This window comes from Chinchilla lanigera, unplaced genomic scaffold (genome assembly GCF_000276665.1).
Source record: "Chinchilla lanigera isolate Chin_1 unplaced genomic scaffold, ChiLan1.0 scaffold00001, whole genome shotgun sequence".
NCBI lineage: Eukaryota > Metazoa > Chordata > Mammalia > Rodentia > Chinchillidae > Chinchilla > Chinchilla lanigera.
The window spans coordinates 35,608,963-35,627,479 of record NW_004955402.1 but is presented as its reverse complement, the minus strand read 5'-3'; the positions used below and the strand labels follow the sequence as shown (position 1 = coordinate 35,627,479).

General features: G+C 46.7%; 1 protein-coding gene across 2 annotated transcripts in view; it reads right to left on the bottom strand.

Moving 5' to 3' along the window:
* The window catches only part of Mapk4 (mitogen-activated protein kinase 4), a 150,580-nt gene that overhangs the window by 44,498 nt on the left and 87,565 nt on the right, over positions 1–18,517 (bottom strand). For both annotated transcript variants that reach the window (XM_013510717.1, XM_005372929.2), the window contains exon 2: positions 9,269–10,657. In XM_013510717.1, the coding sequence (XP_013366171.1) occupies positions 9,269–9,814 (546 nt within the window). In that variant the 5' untranslated portion in view covers positions 9,815–10,657. The remainder of the gene's footprint in view (positions 1–9,268; positions 10,658–18,517) is intronic.

Genomic DNA, 18,517 nt, shown 5'->3' with positions numbered 1-18,517 from the left:
GCTCAACCATTGTAGTGTATTTATTTATACATTTGGTGGGTTAGTGTCATGTGACAGCACTTTGCCTAGCAACCCATTCCTTGGATTGTCTCAAGGCTTGGTGTTCTCTGGACTGAAGCAGCTTGTCCATGTGGATTGCCTCGGGCACTCTTTGTTCTCTGACCTGCCTTAACTCGCCCATACATGTGATCAATTTCCAGCTTCAGCCGCTGCCTACACACTGGGGACAAAACCTCTAACATATGAATCTTTGGGGACAAATTACATCCAAATCATAGCACTGGCAGATCTCAGATACAAAGGGAACAAAGGGAAACAAGAGCACATTATTTAACACTCTATCCCCAGGGTCTCCCATTTAATAATATTCATGAAGAATGCTGTAGAAGATATAGAAAAAAGCAACCATCAACACTTCCTTCAAGGTGCTTGCAATCTAACATTCAAAAGCAATCAATTATTTTCACCATTACCATCCTTAAATGCTAGGACTACCAATTCTGATCATAATGGAATAACTGGATTAGATGTGTACTCCTGTTGTAAAAGAAAATATAAACCTGGACAAAACACAACAGCAGATGTTGTCAGCTAATGGACAATAGGTTGTGAAGGATCTCTGAGAGAAAGGAAGTTAACACCAAAAAATGAGCTTTTTTTCCACCCTGCTACTCTCCCTGGCTGTACCAGAGAGGAAGGCATTTGCTAGGTGGTCCTCAAGTTTGAGCCATGGATCTCTGGCTGAAGGCTGGGCCAAATGTACACATGGTGAAACTCTGGCAAGGTCTAGCAGAAAGCAGATGCTTTGAAACTGAGAGAATAGGATAGTAGAGGTCACAGAGTATTGGAAGACACTGGCATTCCACTTCAGCCAGACAGGAAAACTTTATTAATATTGCAGCATCGAGGTAGACAACAGAAAAGCCATACCACAGGATTAAGGATCAGGCCCTTAAGTAAGGATGACTTTAGGTCTCCCCATCAAAGCTTAAAACCATTTCTTGATAGAACAAGAGAACTATCAGTAAATTAACTGCATACCAGAACAAAGTTCCATTCATCAAAGGAAGAACAACACAATTCAGATTCCTTTCAGAGTATCAACTTCAAAGCCTGCAACAACCAAATGTTACCAGGAATCTCGAGGAGCAGGAAAATGTGAACCATATTCAAGAAAAAAGAGATAGTCAATAGAAAATGAGAACCTGCAGTGCCCAAGACATGGAGTGAGCAGATTTCACAGCATTATAAGTATATTCAAGGACTTAAAGAAAAATACCATATCAATAAGTAAAGAGAGGGGGAAATCTCAGCACATGAATTAAACCAATAAAAAAGAATCAAATTCTAGAACAGGTAAGAACATTATCCAAAATAATTCACTGGGTGAATAAGAGACAGAAGAAGAAAATGTCAGCAAAGTTGAAGGCAGAACCATAAAAATACATTACGAGGAAAAAGAAAACTGGGGGAAAGGGTCTAGGCAGTCTTTTGTGATAATACCATGAAAACGAATACACAAATAATCAGGTCCAGAAGATAAACAGAGAAAATGTGAGACGGAAACACAAGTTGAAAATGTCCCAAATTTAGTAGGAAAAAAATCAACTTACAGATTCAAGAAGTTCACTGAACCCCAAACAGCATACATACAAATCAAACCACGTCTGGGTACAGCAGAGTCAAGCTGCTGAAAGTTAAAGATTAAGAGAAAAATCTCGAAAGCAGCCTAAATGAAAAGACATACTACATAGAGGGGAATTATGTTACGAGAAAAAACAGACTTCTGAAGTAATAGGGATAGGAAATAAACCAAGGACATTTTTTTAAATACTGAAAAGGAAAAAGAAATCTCATAAATTCAGGATTTTATATCCAAGGAAGATAAACTCTAAAAGTAAGAGTAAACTAAAAATACTTTCCAGATAACGAAGACTTTGTCACAGCACATCAGCACTCCGTGAAACACTAGCTCCCTTCCAGCAACCCTAGCAGGCTGAGTGCTTCTTAAATTCTTCTGGAACTTTGGTGTTTGCCACAGGAGGTGGCAGCTCTAACTGAGAGGTGAGTACCAGGTGGATGAGTAGGCTGGCACTCTCTGGAGGGAGCCATTGATCCCTCTGGGGCCTTGAATCAGCGGCTCACCCCCAGGGGAGAAGCAGACCCACAGGCGTATTCCAAAGGGTAAGCTTTGATTGGAAGAGGCAGCGGCAAGGCATGGCTGGTATGCACGGCCAGACCTGTTGTCAGAATAATGAAATACCTTCAGACTGGTTAGTAAGAAGCTACTGTTCCAAGTTCCTACTCCTTCGCTCATTACTTTCATTTGGCAGTAAAGGATTAATTCCTGGTAAGCCGAGTATCTCCAGGACCCTGTCTCAGGATTCTTGACAGGCTTCTGCTCTGATTAGTTGGTACCTGGACCTTGCTGGCTGTTAAAGATGTATGACATTGCCCCTGAAGCCTATGGGGCTGCTTCCCAGCTGTGGTGTTCTTCTCAGTGTGGAAAGACAGAACTCCAAGAAGTGTGGGGATGGAGTGGAGTACCTGCTCCTAGGACCTCTTCTGCACTGAGAAGTGGGCAGAGAGGTACTAAAAGCCCACAAAATTAGCTTCCCAAGTCTGCCAAAATGTTCAGGGACACTTTCCTCTCTAGTACAACCTCTGTTCTAATTCCTTGAGCCATATTTTCCCTTTTAAAAGAGGATATTTCATAGTCTTTTAAATAAATCTCTTCAGCTCCACTGATTTGGAATAACATGTTTAGCAGCTTAAGAAGAAAGTGACCTTCCTTGCTAGTTGGTCCCTTGGCAAGGTGCCCTTTCATGAGCCCATTTTCTCAAGGCCTCTATGGGTGATTGGGCCCCTCACAATACCAGCACTATGGAATACAGTCCTATTCTGGGGTTCTAGGCGAGTCTGTCCCTGATCCTGCACCTAAGGCTTACCACCTGCCACATGGAGAGCATCCACCTATCCAGACCACAGATATCAGACCATCGACACCAAAAAGGTACTTCTTGGTCACTTGCAAAGACCCTATGTTAGCTGCAGAAATAAACATTCTTTGTCCTCACTTCAATTTCAAAGGAATTTGTGATTACGGGTGCATTCTGTGTCTTCTTAGGCAGATGGGGCAGGTTATCCTGGCATGAGGAGCCATCAAAGGCTGGCCAAGCAGCCAGAAGATGGGGGAAGCAAGGTTGATCAGCAGCACAAGTCCTGCCAGCCAGAGCGCTGCTTTGTAAGCAGGCTGTCTGTGTTCAATCTCAGGTACTTCTTTGCCTCCTCTGGGGCCTTGAATCAAATCATAGCCTTAACAAACTATAGTAATTTGCTGAGCCCTCAAACGCTTATTCTTACTGAACTGTGAAACCAATGTTTTTGCTTTAAAATAACATCTTAGTGAAACAGAAACAATTTACTATTTCACTAAGGTAGTATGTGTTTTCTAAAATCACTCTGATTAACAGTCAAACTCATGCTTAAGCAGAACCAGACTCCTTTTGGTGTACGTCCTTGGTTTGTGTAGCTTTCCACCAACTGTGCTATGGTGGAATAGGCAATGTTGACAGAGATACGACAAAGCCATCCCGTGCCTCAAGCCCCCACCATCAGCTGCCAGTCCTAGTTATGGTCCTTGCTTCAAATTCACCCAGTTATCTCTGTCATCTTTGTGGTGAAATGTGAGAACCACAGCACGGAACATCAGCAAACACATCAGGAGGATCCTCTGTCACAGGCCACTCAGATCAGGGGCCCTTAAGAGGTCAGGAGCATGAGAATCCCCTGGAGGCTGGCAGACACATACATGGCTGAGCCTACCTCTCACAGCTTCTGATGCAGGAGGTCTGAGATGAGAGAGATGAGACCTGACAATCTATGTCTCTAATTGGTTCCCAGGTAAAGCTTATGCTGCTGGTCTGGGACCACACTTTGAGAATTCCTGAACTACTTGCTTTTTTTAAGGAATCCTAATGAGACATGGAGGCAACATGTAGAAGCATTATGATTGTGAATGAAGTAAGAAGACACAAGCTATGAAATAGGGCTTGGAGCTCAAAGGCAGGCCAGTCTAACAGAAAATGTAGAATTACTTCAATGATGCATCCAAAATACAAGCCCTCTCATTGCCTGGACTGAGATGAGCCCTTTCTTCTTCCTTTCTTTCCTATTTTCCACCCATGCCCCCACATAGCCAGATGTCTGGCAGTCTTCTGGGAGCCCCAGCAGGGGCTCTGCAGCAGAATCAAAGGTGGTTCTTTTTCCAGGACATGGGTGGCCTTTCCTGAAGGGATGCATTCGCACCACTAATCAGGCTGTCAACATGCAGCTTGGGTGCTCTGTGTGCTCTCCGAAGGGGTCTTGACATTTCTTGGAGTTTACATAGGGCTCAGTGAAGTCATTAACGACATTTTTTTTTTTTTTTCTTTTGAGATCATCTACTTCCTAATAGGACAGATTCAAAGGAAAACATGCTCCGATCATTCAGCTGCCTCTTCTTGACACAAATAACAAGGAACTAATTAGCAGGCCTGCTGAGGAAATGGGCAGACAGGAAGTTAAATAGGACCGTAGGCAGGGAAGCCAGGCTAAGGTAGGGGCTCATGACTTGCACCTGGGCCATGATGTCAAGTTGGGTTCTCATCATGTCTGCCAATTATTACCACGGCATCTACTGAGGCAAAGAGCTGTTAGTGATTTAGCCCTTTGTACCTCTGGAGGCACTTTGACATCCACACTTTCATTTGACCCTAGCAAGAGCCCTAGGGAAAAAGAGGAATGGATAGGACCACGCCCATTGGATGGGCAATATAACTGAAAAGTGAGGCTCAGCAAAAATAGTGGACACAGCATCAAAACAATGCTCAGTGCTTACTGTGTCTGACCAGCAGGGCTGGTCCCTTTTCGGTTTTATCATCTGTGAAGCGAAAAGGACAAACAAGGCAGTTATGAGGTCTTTTACAGGTCTCTTGTTCTAGGAATCAGGTGTGTAAGAAAAAGGACTTGTTCAGGGTCACACATTAGTCAGATGTGTAATAACACAGGCAGCTGTGTTTCCAGGCTGCCTCTGCTGAGAAACCATCAGAGCATTGCCACCCCAAGGCATCTCCCCACTTCTTGGCTACAGAGCCCTTAGCTGCCCTCTAGACCTTGCAAATACTGCAGAGGTGGGGTGGCGGAAGTACACAGAAGGCTACCCAGCTGTGGCTTGGAGCCCAGTGTGGTCAGGTGCTCATTACTGCAGAGAAGTCCATTTGCTCTGGCATCTCCTTCCCTATACCAACATAACAGGCCCCTGCCCCATGGCAGGCCCTTGCCACATAAAGGGATATGGAAGTGAAAACACATGTTGTCCACCCATGAGAAAGATGGAGGAGGTGAGAGCCAGGCTGCTCCAGAGTGCTGGGTGGGTCATACTTAGCTCTGAAGCTCAATCCAGTCCCTAGCTGGACCATTTAGCCTATCCCTGACACTGGGCTGTATCAGTCTGGAAAAAGGAAAATCTCTTTTATAAGCACAGAAAGGTGCTAGCTGCAGCCCAGGTGAACCCAGTCTTCTTCAAAGAAAACCAGGACCCATCAAACTTCAGGAAAAGTTAAGTCTGTTTATTTTTAGTAGTACTAGGGATTCAACCCAGGGCCCAGTGTGTGCTAGGCAAGCTCTCTACTCCTAAGCTACACCCTCAGTCTAAGGTTAAGTGTAGAGGAGCTGGCTTGTAGATATCATTCTCCAAGCACACTAGGGAGAGCAGATGCATATGTCTGACCCTAACAAGTCCTCTGTCTGGAAGAATGATGAGCTCTTTTTCTGAGACTCAAGGCTTCTTGCCACATGGAGTCAATGAACCCAGCAGCAGCTTCCTATCTGCAGTGAACTGGTAGATGACTATTTTTCTATCTGTTCAGTACGGTCAACAAAAGTATTTGAGGGCCATGTCTCAGGCACAGTGGTCAGACTCAAAGGGAGAACTCAAGAGGAACGAGAGCAAGGGATTCTCCACCTGGGAGAGAAAAGATGCAGACACAAATACACGTAAGAGCAGAGAACAATGAATGTTAGAAAATGCAGGCTACGGGACAGGAAACGGTGACAGGGACATTCAGATGAAGGACAGGTTAATTGCAACCCAGAGACCAGGCAGACATCCTCAAGAAGATGGTGCACCAATTGTCGCCCAGTTTTGGCCCCTCCTGCTACCGCAGTGTGTAAGCGTGAGAAAGCCATTTCTCTCCATTTTCAAATGGACCATTTGCCCTAAGTGCCTCGCAGCATTATGAGGATTAGATGAGAACTGATTTAAATGCACATTGGATAAATAAAAGCACCAAATATAAAGCCCTTTCATCATCACTGGGGGTGGGTAAGAGGGCAGGGAGCTAAAAGCAGAGCTCAGAAGGGAGGAAGCAGGCTGGGAGCGAGTGGCACCCACCAAACCCAGGAGCGTGGGACGCTGCGGGAACTACCAGGTTAGGAACCAGCTTCAATTATTTTTTTTTAAACCTCCCACAGATAGTTTATTGAAGCGAGCCCAACAAGAGTAAGTCAGAACATCTAAATTCTTCTGCATTGGAAAAATGGAAGTCCCAACATGGGAAAGGCATGACCAGATAACACCACGGGCCGCAGGCCCATGCTCCTCCTAGGAGCCCTGGCTCTTCCGTGGGCCTAGGCTCAGAGGGTGCTAAGCAAACAGCCATTGAGTGAATGGACGGAGTCCCTACTGCTTTCCAAGGAATTACGCATTCACGTCCATTTTGATTTTTAACGACAAGCCAGAGGGACAAACAGGGACTGTATTATTATACCTGTCAAAGGTGGGGAAGCTGAGGCTCCAAAGACCATTCATATCCAAGCTAGCAAGCGTCAGAAGGGACCACAGGCTCTAAGTCTTCACACAGTGGTGCTTGTTCACACCACGCCATCCCCTTGGAATTATTACTGCAACCAGTGATCACCTCACCGAACTCTCCTTCTGAGTATACTGAAGGCTACAATATGTTGTACTAAATTATTTCCCTGTGACGCTTCACTCAGTGAGCCCCTTCCAGCTAGCCTTGGCGGTACACGTGTAGAATCCTGGTATTCAGGAGGTTGAGGCAGGAGGACTGCTGTGAGTTTGAGGCTAGCTTGAACTGTGTAGCAGGACTCAGTCACAAAAAATCAAATCAAACCAAAACCAAAACAAAATAAAACCAAAACAGCCTGTTCATCAAATGGTGATTCTCCAATGTACTGGTTTGTTCTACTTCAAAAGTGGTTTTGATGGATTCTTTGGGTCTTTTGCCAAACAAAAACTGATTTGGGTTAAAACTTTTGGTTCAATTGTTTGGAGTCATTGCTTTGTAGAAGAAAGGAAAGGAAGAAACAGCCCAGGGTGTTAGGAAGACAGAAAAGAGTCCTTTTTTGTTGCTGTTGTTTTTCCATCACAGACATTCCTACCTACAGAGTCGCCTGTCAGTTTTGACAGATGGCCTGACTGCAGGAATAGGGGCAGAGGGCAAGCTCATGGTTAAGGTGGCAAAGTATTTGTAGTACCAATGACCCAGAGGCAGTTGGGCTGAAGTGGGGACTGGGCTGGAGCCCCAGTTCCAGCTAGTGAGAGAGGCACAGGGAGCCAGGCCTGCCTTGGCTGTGATACCATTATGCGCAGCTGCACAAGCTGAGCAGCAGGAAGAGAGAGCAGAGGAATGGGGCCTCAGAGTGACAGCTGAAGCAAATGCAAGGTCAGAGCTACCCCTGCCAACCTGTGACTGTTAACAGTCCATGGTACACCTGCTTCCTAGGGGATGCTTTACTCTAATAAAGAATTTAAAAGCCAAAGTTTTTGGTAGGAGACTGGAAACCACTTTGCTAATATCTGTTGAAGGGATCCTGGTGATATGCTCACCTTGGGGGCTTGAGGACCCCCAGAATGGCAGGAACCTAGGCAGGGTAAGGGACAGAATGTCTGAGAACTTGCAGCTCCTGAAAGGACAGGGGTCAAGGAAGAGGAGGTTTAGGCCTTAAAGGAAAAATGTCAGTGTTACCTTTGTCTCCACCAGAGTGTCCAGTTCAGCTCTGACCCGTGTAGCTGGGGGAGGATTTAGTTACCCACCACAGGGGATCTTAATAGGCATCCTGACACCCATGGCTTTCCTCCCACACTGAGAGGCAAGGGCACCATGGGTCCCTGAACTGAATCATTAGCTGGATTATGCACAGTGAATGTTAGTTTTCAGATTAGCCATCCCTTCCCACTCTCACTGACTTGGCAGAAGGGACACAGAATAGCTCTGCTTTTATGGAAGGAGCAGGTGGGCTCATAGGATGGGAGGCCTCACCAGGTATCCTAAGCAGACAGTAGATTGATGACATGGTTATGTGGACAGCAAGGATAAGAGGACACAAAAGCAAATTCACCAACCACACAATCCTAAACCCACAGAGCTGGAAGAAGTTTTAGAGACTGTTTAGTCCAATCTGATGGTGATCACTACAAAGCAGCCTTGACCAGGATTTAAATTAACCAACTGGCTTTTCATGTTTACTTGTGGGTCTGTCCAAGATGTTGGCTCCTTGCCTGGGGATGGGCAGTGGACTCATAGTAAGTGAACCTCTGTGAGTCACTGATCCCTACTAAGTCCTGTATTGGCAGATGAAGCTGGAAAGCCTCAAAGGGTAAAACAAGATCACAGCCAAGGACACCTGGATCCAACCTCAACTAGATAAAGACTGTAGCTTCAGGCATCTCACTCCTGGGTGGATTAATTTAATACCTTACTTGGAGAAGTCCTTGAGTGGTTCCACCCTTCTTGAGTACTCCCCTCCCTTCTTGTGATAACTAAATAAATATGGGCCACCCAGAGAAGGTCTTGGTCTTAGCCTTGAGAGAATCTCGAATTCTGTGAGAGGGTTTTGATCCTTCTGGAGCCCTGAAATCATTCCATTTGCCTCTTTTATTTAGCCTTTATCTTATACTCGTTCAGGAGTTTGCACACCTGATCAGCCTGCAATAACTGTGAGATATTATTAACCCGATAACGCCTTCTTCTTGTATAGCCTGGAGTTGGTTATAGCCACATGACAGAACCAAGACTAGGAACCAGGTCTCTGCACTACCCCCAACAAAAGCTTTTCAGGCCAGGGGCCTTTCTAGCACTTCTACCTTCCCCCAAATATTGATTGCACTCTCTTGATTACCATGGATCAAGGGACACCATCTGGAATGTGTGCATTCTTCAGGATTCTACAGGCCATTGGCCACAGCCCCTCCAGCCAGACATACCTTGTGTGAGTAATGCTGATCAACAATCCTTGCCAACCCAAAATCCCCAATCTTGAGCACAAGGTCCTCTGTGCTGATGAAGATGTTGGCGGGCTTCAGGTCCCTGTGTAACACGTTGGCAGAGTGGATGTATTTGAGCCCGCGGAGTAGCTGGTACATGAACAGCTTGGCATGCTCCTCTGTCAGTGTGCCCTGCTCCAGCAGGCGTGCCAGGTCAGTCTCCATGTATTCCTGGACGATGTAGGCTACACTGTACTTGAACAGCTCACCCTGCAGGTCAGTGCCCTTGGGCCCCAGCACTTCATACACCTTCACAATGTTTTCATGGTCCAGGCGCCGGATGATCTTGATCTCCCGGAGCGCATGCTTCATGCTGCGGGCGTCACTCAGGGCGATCTTCTTCACAGCCACCTTCCGGCAGGCCCGGCTGTCCACAGCTGACAGCACCAGCCCGTTGACACCAAAACCCAGGGGTTGGAAGTCAATGAAGCGCCCACCAAGGTCGTACCCATAGACACTGGCGAAGCAGTCACCCTTCTCAGCCATTGTTGACTCAGTGGTCTAGGACTGCCCATGTGATGAAAGGGCAGGCAGGAAAGGCCAAGTCCTGGGTAGTGGCTTCTCTGGAACACCTCATTTTGCAAAGTTCCCCAGCCAAGGTATGCTTTTGCTCCTGGCGTAGTCCTCTGCTGGCTGAGCTGCAACACTGGAAGTTCAGATCGTTTTCCTCACTTAGGCGGGGATAGATGTCCACCAACTCTTCTGCTTCCTGAATCCTCCTTGATGCTTAGAATGGCTCATCCTTCCTGTAAATCTAACATTTCAGAAGGAAAAGCCAGGATCGTTATCTGGGGGAAGGTGACGTTTTCTGTCACCATGGATCTCAGAGTACAATATGCAGCAACTCCCCCTTTGAATTCTTTGTAAGAGGCGGCTTCTGGCTGAAGAGCAGAAACTGTTTGCTGAGCTGTTCCTTCACTTAAAAGGGTCCAAAGCTCAGTGGTATCAGAGCCCCCCTCTATGTTCTCAGTACTATGAAGCAATCCTGTCAGACGGTTCTGGAGACTCCTAGGGGCTTCTTTCTATTTCTGTCAGCTTTTTTTTTAAAAAAAGCCAGCTTACCTTAGTGTTCAAAAACCAAACCAGTCTGGTGAGTATTAGGGAAAAAAGCTAGAGAAAGCCAAGCGTCTTTCATGAGCTTCACACCAAGTTACACCTGATATCCCAAGTCCAAAGGGAACACAACTCCCAGGCCAGGATCTTCCAGAGCCTTTGGCTGTGGGTAGCATTCTCTGTCACCCACGTATCCACACCACCTTGACTGAGTCTGTTCTGCTGTCCGCAAAGAGCCTGCAGGAATGTGGCATCTTTCAGGCCGAGTCTCCTTCCCTGTCAAAGAAACAATGTTGGGTAAATTTCCACACTCTGGCTCTAACACCTTCCCACTGCATCTTTTGTTAACTAGCCCAAGTGTTATTTGATCTGTCCAGCCAGCTGAAACACTGCTTGCTCAGGGGATTCCAGCTTTGCACAGCTTGTCACCCTCCCTGCTGTGTGCAGAGCTCCCTGGGTAGAGAGGGAAGACAGGTTGATTTGATAAGGCCATCAGATGGTATGCTTTTTATGTCAATGCCTGCTCCCCCAAGGTTAGCATGTGCAGACTGTGGGTGGGAGTCATCCCTTCTGACCTTTGCAGAATTAAATTGTTATGCTTTCCAAACCCACATATCAGTACTAGCTAGGAAGGGTGAGAGTCAAAAGGAACTAGTTGCAGATCGAAAATAAAAGATCAATAGTCTTGTTTTTCCATGTGGGCCTCTTTCTTCTTCTGCAAATGTCCTTCAATGTTTTAAGAGGGAATTTGTGTAGACTGAGATTTAGTGACATTTGTAATTGCTTGCTTTCCATGTAGGTGGCAAAAGCACACATATAAAATTACAAGGAAACTGTACTCCTACCAGTAAAAAAGGTCTCTCTGCCCAGAAATGAGGGCACAGACTTCCCAATGCTATTCCAGGGCTGGTAGGGTGGGCTGTATTCTTTTTGGAGGAGCTGTGTGGCTCTTTAAAGCAATGAGTCTAATCCAAACTTGGCTGCTCCCCTCTGCTGGCCATGGACTCAAATTACAGGCATAGGACCTAACTTTAGAGAAAAACATCTGCAAAATTAGCAGTGTTGACTCAAAACTCTGAACTGTAGCTTCCAAGAAAGTGGCAGGTTTTCTAAATTCATACAGTCCATGACACATAGAGAAAAAACACTGTATCCAGCACACAGGAGGGGACCTGGCAAGGCTTCTGAATTCTCATCACACTGCAGGGCCCCCTGAAAGGACACTTTCCTAGCTGCACAAGTCTGCAAATGATAAATAAAGCAAAAGCAACCATGAATCCAATACTCTAAAATTAAGGAGACAAATTACGGAACATAGATGATCAGAAATGGTAAATAGTCAGATTTCCTTTGAGAACTAATGAAAGAAATTTGCCAAGGGTCTGGAACATAGCAAGTGTTCAACAGATGTCATCTGTCACCTGTTGTCAAACATTCCCTTACATCTGAAGTGGATGTTACTAACTTTGCTGATGACTTATCAACTCTTCAGGGACTATACTCTGTAGTTTTTATTGGGTCCAGCAACAAAACCACCATAGATTTAGAGAACTTCATATTAGGAAGCAATCTTAGTGAACAAGTCCCATGGTCCTTAAGTGGGGATGGTATTGGCCTGCTTGGCTTCTCTGACTAAGAATTACTGCTGACCTTTATTCAGAAGGGCCCAGTTTATTAACCATCCTACCAAGCAACCCCATTAGTGAATAACTGACATTCATGCTTCCATCTCTGAATACTGAGAACATCTCTACCTAGAGACTCTGGGGTTTGTGAGCACCAGCTCAGTGTTTCCAGGGCTAACAGACACTCCATGCATGTATAAGTGAATGCCGTTCACTCTGTTTGTGGACACCTGGCCACTTAGAGATGGTGCTGGGGCCACCCTCCAAGCCAGTCTCTGGCCTGTGCTAGTGAAATCTTCCTGCATGCCCAACTCAGGAGAACCAAAGAGCCCTGCATCCCCATTCTGTCTGTCCTTTGACTCCTGCAACCAAGCCAGGTAAGCTTCTCGCACTTCTACCCACACAGGTGATCTAGTTCCCAAGGACATAGCCAAGAGAGACAATCACATATGCTGCTCTGTGAGGACAGACACCTAAGCTTCCCCCCTTTCCAGCTCCCACTGGTTGTAGACAGACAGGAATGGACCCTATGACATCACAGCAAACTGAAAGGATTTGGTGGAAATTGCTGCAATGCAGATAATGTGAATAATTAAGAGGTGCTTCATTTATTTTTAGACTCTTCCTTTTCCTCTCACATGTGGGAAGGACTGCGTGTGTGTATCTTTCTCGGTGAGCTTCCCAACACATTGTCAGCTAGAGTGGGCAGCTATCCCGTTATCTCAAGGGGTCTCAGTTCCAGTTATAACACCTTCCTTCCTGTTGGACCTCTAAATATACTCTTAATTCCTGTCTCGTTTCTCTGTTTGAGCCTTCCTGGTTCCTGAAATGTTCTCTGGCTTCCTTCTCACTTGCTGAAATCCTGCCCAACACTCAGAATTCACATGAGGTCCCCCTTCCTGTCTAAAGAGGCTGTTTCAATTCTCAGTGACATCTCTTCCTTTTCTAAGGTCTCGCAGTGCTCACCTGTGTACTGTATCTGGTACATATGATATGCTAACCTGGGCTGTTGTTTAGCTTTCTATCTGTCTGTCCTCCAGCTCGAATTTAGGCCTCACAGGTACAGTGGGGAAAGTGCACAGAGGAAGTAACTGTGGATGGGAAGGGCCCCAAGTACCATGTACTCTGCCTGCAGAACGGTGCCTTCCACATTTCCTAGATGGTCGGCTGTGTCTCCCGACTCCTGCTGCTCTTCTCACAAGCCCAGCTGCTCAGACAAGTCCACCCTCCTGAACTTCACCCTCTCCGCCTCGTACGCCTCTCTCAGAACTCACACTCTATCCAGGAAGCCCTTGTCTGCCTAATTCTCTGTCCTTCTTCTCAAACCTCTTCATTTTCTAAATTCCCTTCTCCAATTCCTCTACAGTGTTTATTGCAAACCCTCTGCCATTCTCCACAAGTGGATTGATTTACAAAACATCTCAACCCTGTGAAGTCTTAGATTAGTGATTCCTTTTGTGCATGATATCCTGAGAAGCATGGCCCATGACCCCTGGAAAGGTCCAGACTGTCATCTGGATTTGGCCTCTGTAGGGGATGGAGAGGGTTCAGGAGCTCTCAGGGTGAAGCAGGCGCTCAGGACAAAGCCCAGCCATTCTCCGCTTGCAGAGGGTGGCTCAGAGCTGCTCAGAATCCCAGGTGTGATTTGAAACCTAAGGAGCTGGCATTCACTGCATGAGACAGAAAGGTCGCCTGTTCAGCTGTGCTAGAATGACAGTTAGCAAGGGCAATGCATGTAGCTCCTTCCAGGGCAGCCCAGGCTCCTGTGACTCTGTGGCAAGCTTTGTACTAAAATGCAGGACTCGTGACAATGGAGCTTTAGCTCACCACTAATTTCTCACTCACTCCAGCAACAGTTTATTTGAAGCCAATTAATTATTCTTTCACTCATCCGGCCTTTTAACACTTGGAGGCAAAGCAGAGACAAAATGGTGTGTGCCAACTGTCCCTTTTTGGGATTCCTGGGGCTCTGTTTTACAAATCGGCTTTGGAGAATCTAAATTTAGACTCACCTCCCTGGCTGCTCAGATCCTCCCAAACTTCATGCTTTTGACTTTCAGCAGGAAATATGGTCCCCCTGCGAGGTGCTGACATTTCACAGATACTGCTTTCTTCCCTCTCCTGAACTCTCAAACACCACCAGTCAATTCTCAAGCAGGGCTGATATTTACAGTTGATTAGCTTGTGCACTGCACAATTTAGGTGGTGCCATTGATATCACAGTTGGGTCTCACTATCCAAAACTGATAGTCCTGTCACTGGAGCCTATGTGAATGAAGTCCTCTAGATCAGGAATCAGAACCTTTTTTTTTTTTTTAATAAAAAGCTAAAGAATAAATATTTTAAACTGTGTAAGACATAGAGAGCCTGTGTTGCAACTACTAAACACAGCTACTCTCTATGACCTTTGTAGCACAAAAACAGTCATAGGCAATTGTATGTCAATAAAACTTTATTTACAAAAATAAGTGGTGGGCCAGCTTTGGCCTGAGGGCTATAGTTTGTCAACCCCTACTCTAGCTTCCATGGGGATGCTCTCAGTTTGTTCACAAGGAGTGTTGGAATCGGAACCCCATCTTTGGTCTTCCTACACTCTTCTGCTTGAGCTTAGTCTCCCAACTGCCCTGTAAGGTGTGTGATGCCAGGGCTTCCCTGCTGGGAGAACCCTGCACCAGGACACACCCCAGTTTAGTGAAGCTCTCTGTCAGTTGTGTCCTCAGGCCCAGCCCTCCTCTTCCCAGAAGCTTCCCTATGTGGCTCAAAGTCCATCTCATTCTGATCCTATGGTGCCACTGATATGCTCCTTCCTAAGCCCACTTGTGGTCTAATAGAGGCCTCTGGAGAGATGGCAAGAAGCATGGTGAAGATGAGGAAGGTGTCTAGTTGCCTGTTTAACAGTTTCTAGATGAGGACACAGTGGGGTTGCCACGGGCTGAGAGTTTTACCTGATTATTTCAAGTGGGTCTCACAATAACCCTATGGTTAACAGTATCTTTCTTCCCTGAAGCTCACCTATAGGGTGGGCATCAAGTCTGTGCCAGCTGAGAACCACTAACCTAAATGAGCAGTAGTGGTGTCTCTGAGACTTCAGTCAAGTTATGGGATAGGGCTGTGGTCACTTTGTGGTTAACCGGGGAAAGGTCTCTTCTAAGTTCATGTATGTGATCACACAATGATTCCGGCTTGGGGCCAGCAGGTCCTTCCTTGCTTTGTACTGTACACTACTATTAACAGCCTTTGTCCCGAACCACTGCATACCAACTGCACTATCCAGTCCCTGCAACAGCCTCACACATTTCCAAAAGCCCTTGTGGGCGTTGACATCTCTCAAACTCATCCCCATTGAGAACCTTGAGTCTAAACCACTTGTGATAATACAATTTCCCTTTGGTAGCGACTGGTTTAAGGTTGATCACGAGACCTAGCCTTATGGGAAAGCTTGTGGTGGGGACATGGTTGAAGGAAAAATTTTCCTCCCCAAGGAAGAACAAACCCCACTTCCTGTCTTTGGGTGTAGTTGTAGAGGATGTGATGCTGGGAGTGTAGTAGTCATCTTGAGACCATGTGGGGAAAGCTAGCACACTAGACCCAAGCTAGCACACTAGAGTTGGCAAATGAACAGGGGGCCTTGCTGACAATTCCAAGTAGCTGAGCCATGCCAGTAGCCATCTACCTTCAACTTTCTTGCCAACAAAGATCATCAAGACTGTGGAGTCTAAGTGACTGTAAATACTTAATATCCTCGCCAGGCAGCGATGCTACCCACCCTGAGTGGCATTCCCTCATACAATTTCTCGGAGAACATGTGCATATGGGGTTGCCACCAGGAAGGCTTCCCTGCTGTCTTTAGTTCTCTGAGCAGAGGGGAGAAGAAAGCAACAGAGGCCCGGAAGAAAACGTTCTCAGAAGGAACATTAGAGCCTGAGGTGGGGGATTAGCTCCTCCTGCACTGCTTTTTCTTTTGAATGTTATATAACCAGCCAGGGAGAACAAAGGCTTCCCAGGGCTCCCAACAACACTAAAACAGCAGAGAAATTCCGGCTGCCTCATCAGAGACCCAGTCTCCACACGGGCAGAGCTGGGGAAGGGGGAGTGGTCTGGACTCCCGTGTATGTGTGTGTGTGTGTGGGGGGGGAAGCTGGGGTGCTGGTCGCCATGGGAACAGAGCCTGCTGCACAGAGGCAGTCACCAAGTTGAGGCTAGGAATCCCGCTTCTGGACTATACATGTGTAAGAAGGAGGGAGGCGGGCTGTGCAGGAGTGCCTCAGTCCTGATTTTTGATGGTTGCTGCATTTGACCTTTGTAGATTCAAGGTGAAGCTTCTCATTCTCACTCTTTAAAAGAAGGGAGCCAGAGACAGTAGAAGATGGCAGCTCCTTTCAAAATCTAACTCAGTGCAGTTATGACTCTCACAGCTAGCAAAGTGAAGCCCTGGCTTGAGCTTCTCAAAGGCAGAGTCTGCACCTTTAATTCTCTGGCCCTTGCTCTACAACTGACAGAGATAACTCTGTGAGCCCGCATGTCATAAGCCACCATATAAAAGCAAAAAGTCCCAGGGTCCAGGGACCTGATCTTTCCTGCGAAACATTTCCTGCCAAACAGTGGCACCACTTCTCCCGACCTGCAGAGGGAGCCCATCACAGGGACGCGAGAGGATTCCAGTTTTGTAGCAAGGAGTCATCATCACTTTCCACTGAGACCAGAAATGGCAAGAGTCTAGTGTCATATGGAAAAGATCGTATGTGCTATGGCTATGCCATGTGGTGCCTATGACAGACATTGAAGATCAGTCTTCATGCTCTCTCCCGGCGAGGCAGAGAAGTCAGACTCTTCTCACACAGCACTCTGGAGCACACTCTCCCTCAGCCCCAAGTGGGCACTCAGAGCCCGTGTGAAGCTCTACCATCACCGGGCCACGCCTCCCCTTGCCGCACCTGGGCTCTTGCTCCTGGGCCACACCTGCCTTGCTCCTCAGATGCAGTCCAACTCTGCCTAGGTGCCGGGCATCGTCACATGCACTCAGGGACACCTGACCTGAGGTTCCACAAGGACACAGTGAGGCAGTGTCACTGTCCCACTCCTTGAGCAGACACAGCACAGTGCCATGCACAGCAGGCAAACTGCAAATACCACTCCTTCCTCTGCCTTCCACTTGGCAGTCAAAGTGACTTCTACAGGTCACACGCTGCAGAGTTACCCTGCCACTGAAGTGCCCTCTATCTCTGACACACTTGAGTACTTGTTTCATTTTTCTAATTTTCCTAGCTCCTCAGAGAAGGCTTTGTCCTGCTTCCTCAAGTCACTTTGGGTACTGACATCCTTCTTCAATGTCTCCAGCCCCCTAATTCTGCTCACCAGGCACACAAAGCCCATTGACAATGTCCTGCTCTCCCCTGCCTCTCGGCCTTTGCTGTTCCTTATACAGGGAAAATTTCACCATCTCTTCACTTACTGCTTCTTATGCTTCCCTTAGATTTAAGTTTAAACGTCCCTTCTTCCAGGAAGCCATCCCTGATGACTACTTTTCTTTCCCAGACTGGCTTATCTGGTCAGGCTCTGTCTCCCAGGTCCCCTTCTCACCTTTCTTCCTTTCTGTTTCAGCTTTAATTGCTAATGCTTAGTGCTGCGGGAAGCTCAGGGAGGGAAAGCAAGGACACCTTTACTGTGCACCTCATCTATTCCTGGTCCTAACCAACTGAGTAATAAATCAGATCTGAGCAGAACATTCTGAGAAGTGCCATGCTCCACACCATCGCCGTTCTATTCAAATGTGTAATACTCACTTCTTTTCTCTGCACAAGGGTTGCCAAGTACACAGGTAAATTTCACCAATCCTACCTGATTCAAATCCTGGACTCAGTCCCTTTCAATTTTATAGAGTTCTTGACTTACCACCAGTCCTGCTGGCCCATTATCTGGGCAATATGTGTGCAGAGAGCCTTCCTGCTATTCCCAGGGAGGCTGATCATTTATAGGGGTTGGGTTCAGAGGCCAAAGGAACCATTCTCAGAGCAGAAAAAAGGTGTATTCTGCTTGTACGACTGCATCTCCCTGTTCACAAGCAGCAGAAGTGGTATTTTGACAGCTCAGATGGCAGCAACAACTCCTGGGCTTCATGGGGCTGTCACAGCAGAGAGCTGGAGCCAGGAGGCCTGGGCTCTAGTCCCACACTACCCATTATCTTTCCAGCAAGGGTCTCAGCTCTGTGAAGCAAGAATAACAGCGCTGCCCCTTGACTCACTAGGAGGAGAATAAATAGGCCGTAGTAGGAAAGTACTTCCAAAAGTAAAATGTGTAAGTCAGGATAAACAGTCACAACTCAACTGTACTAAAATTACCAACTTCCACAGTGGTGTGCATTGGCCTGGAGGTGGCAGTGGGGCACAAGTGTTACCCTTTTTTGTGCCTTGGACACATTTTGACACCCTTCCAAGAGCAAGTGGTCTTCACATGGCAAGAGGTAAGTACTAGCCCACCAATCACTGTCCTTGTGTTTTGAGAATTTTTTTGA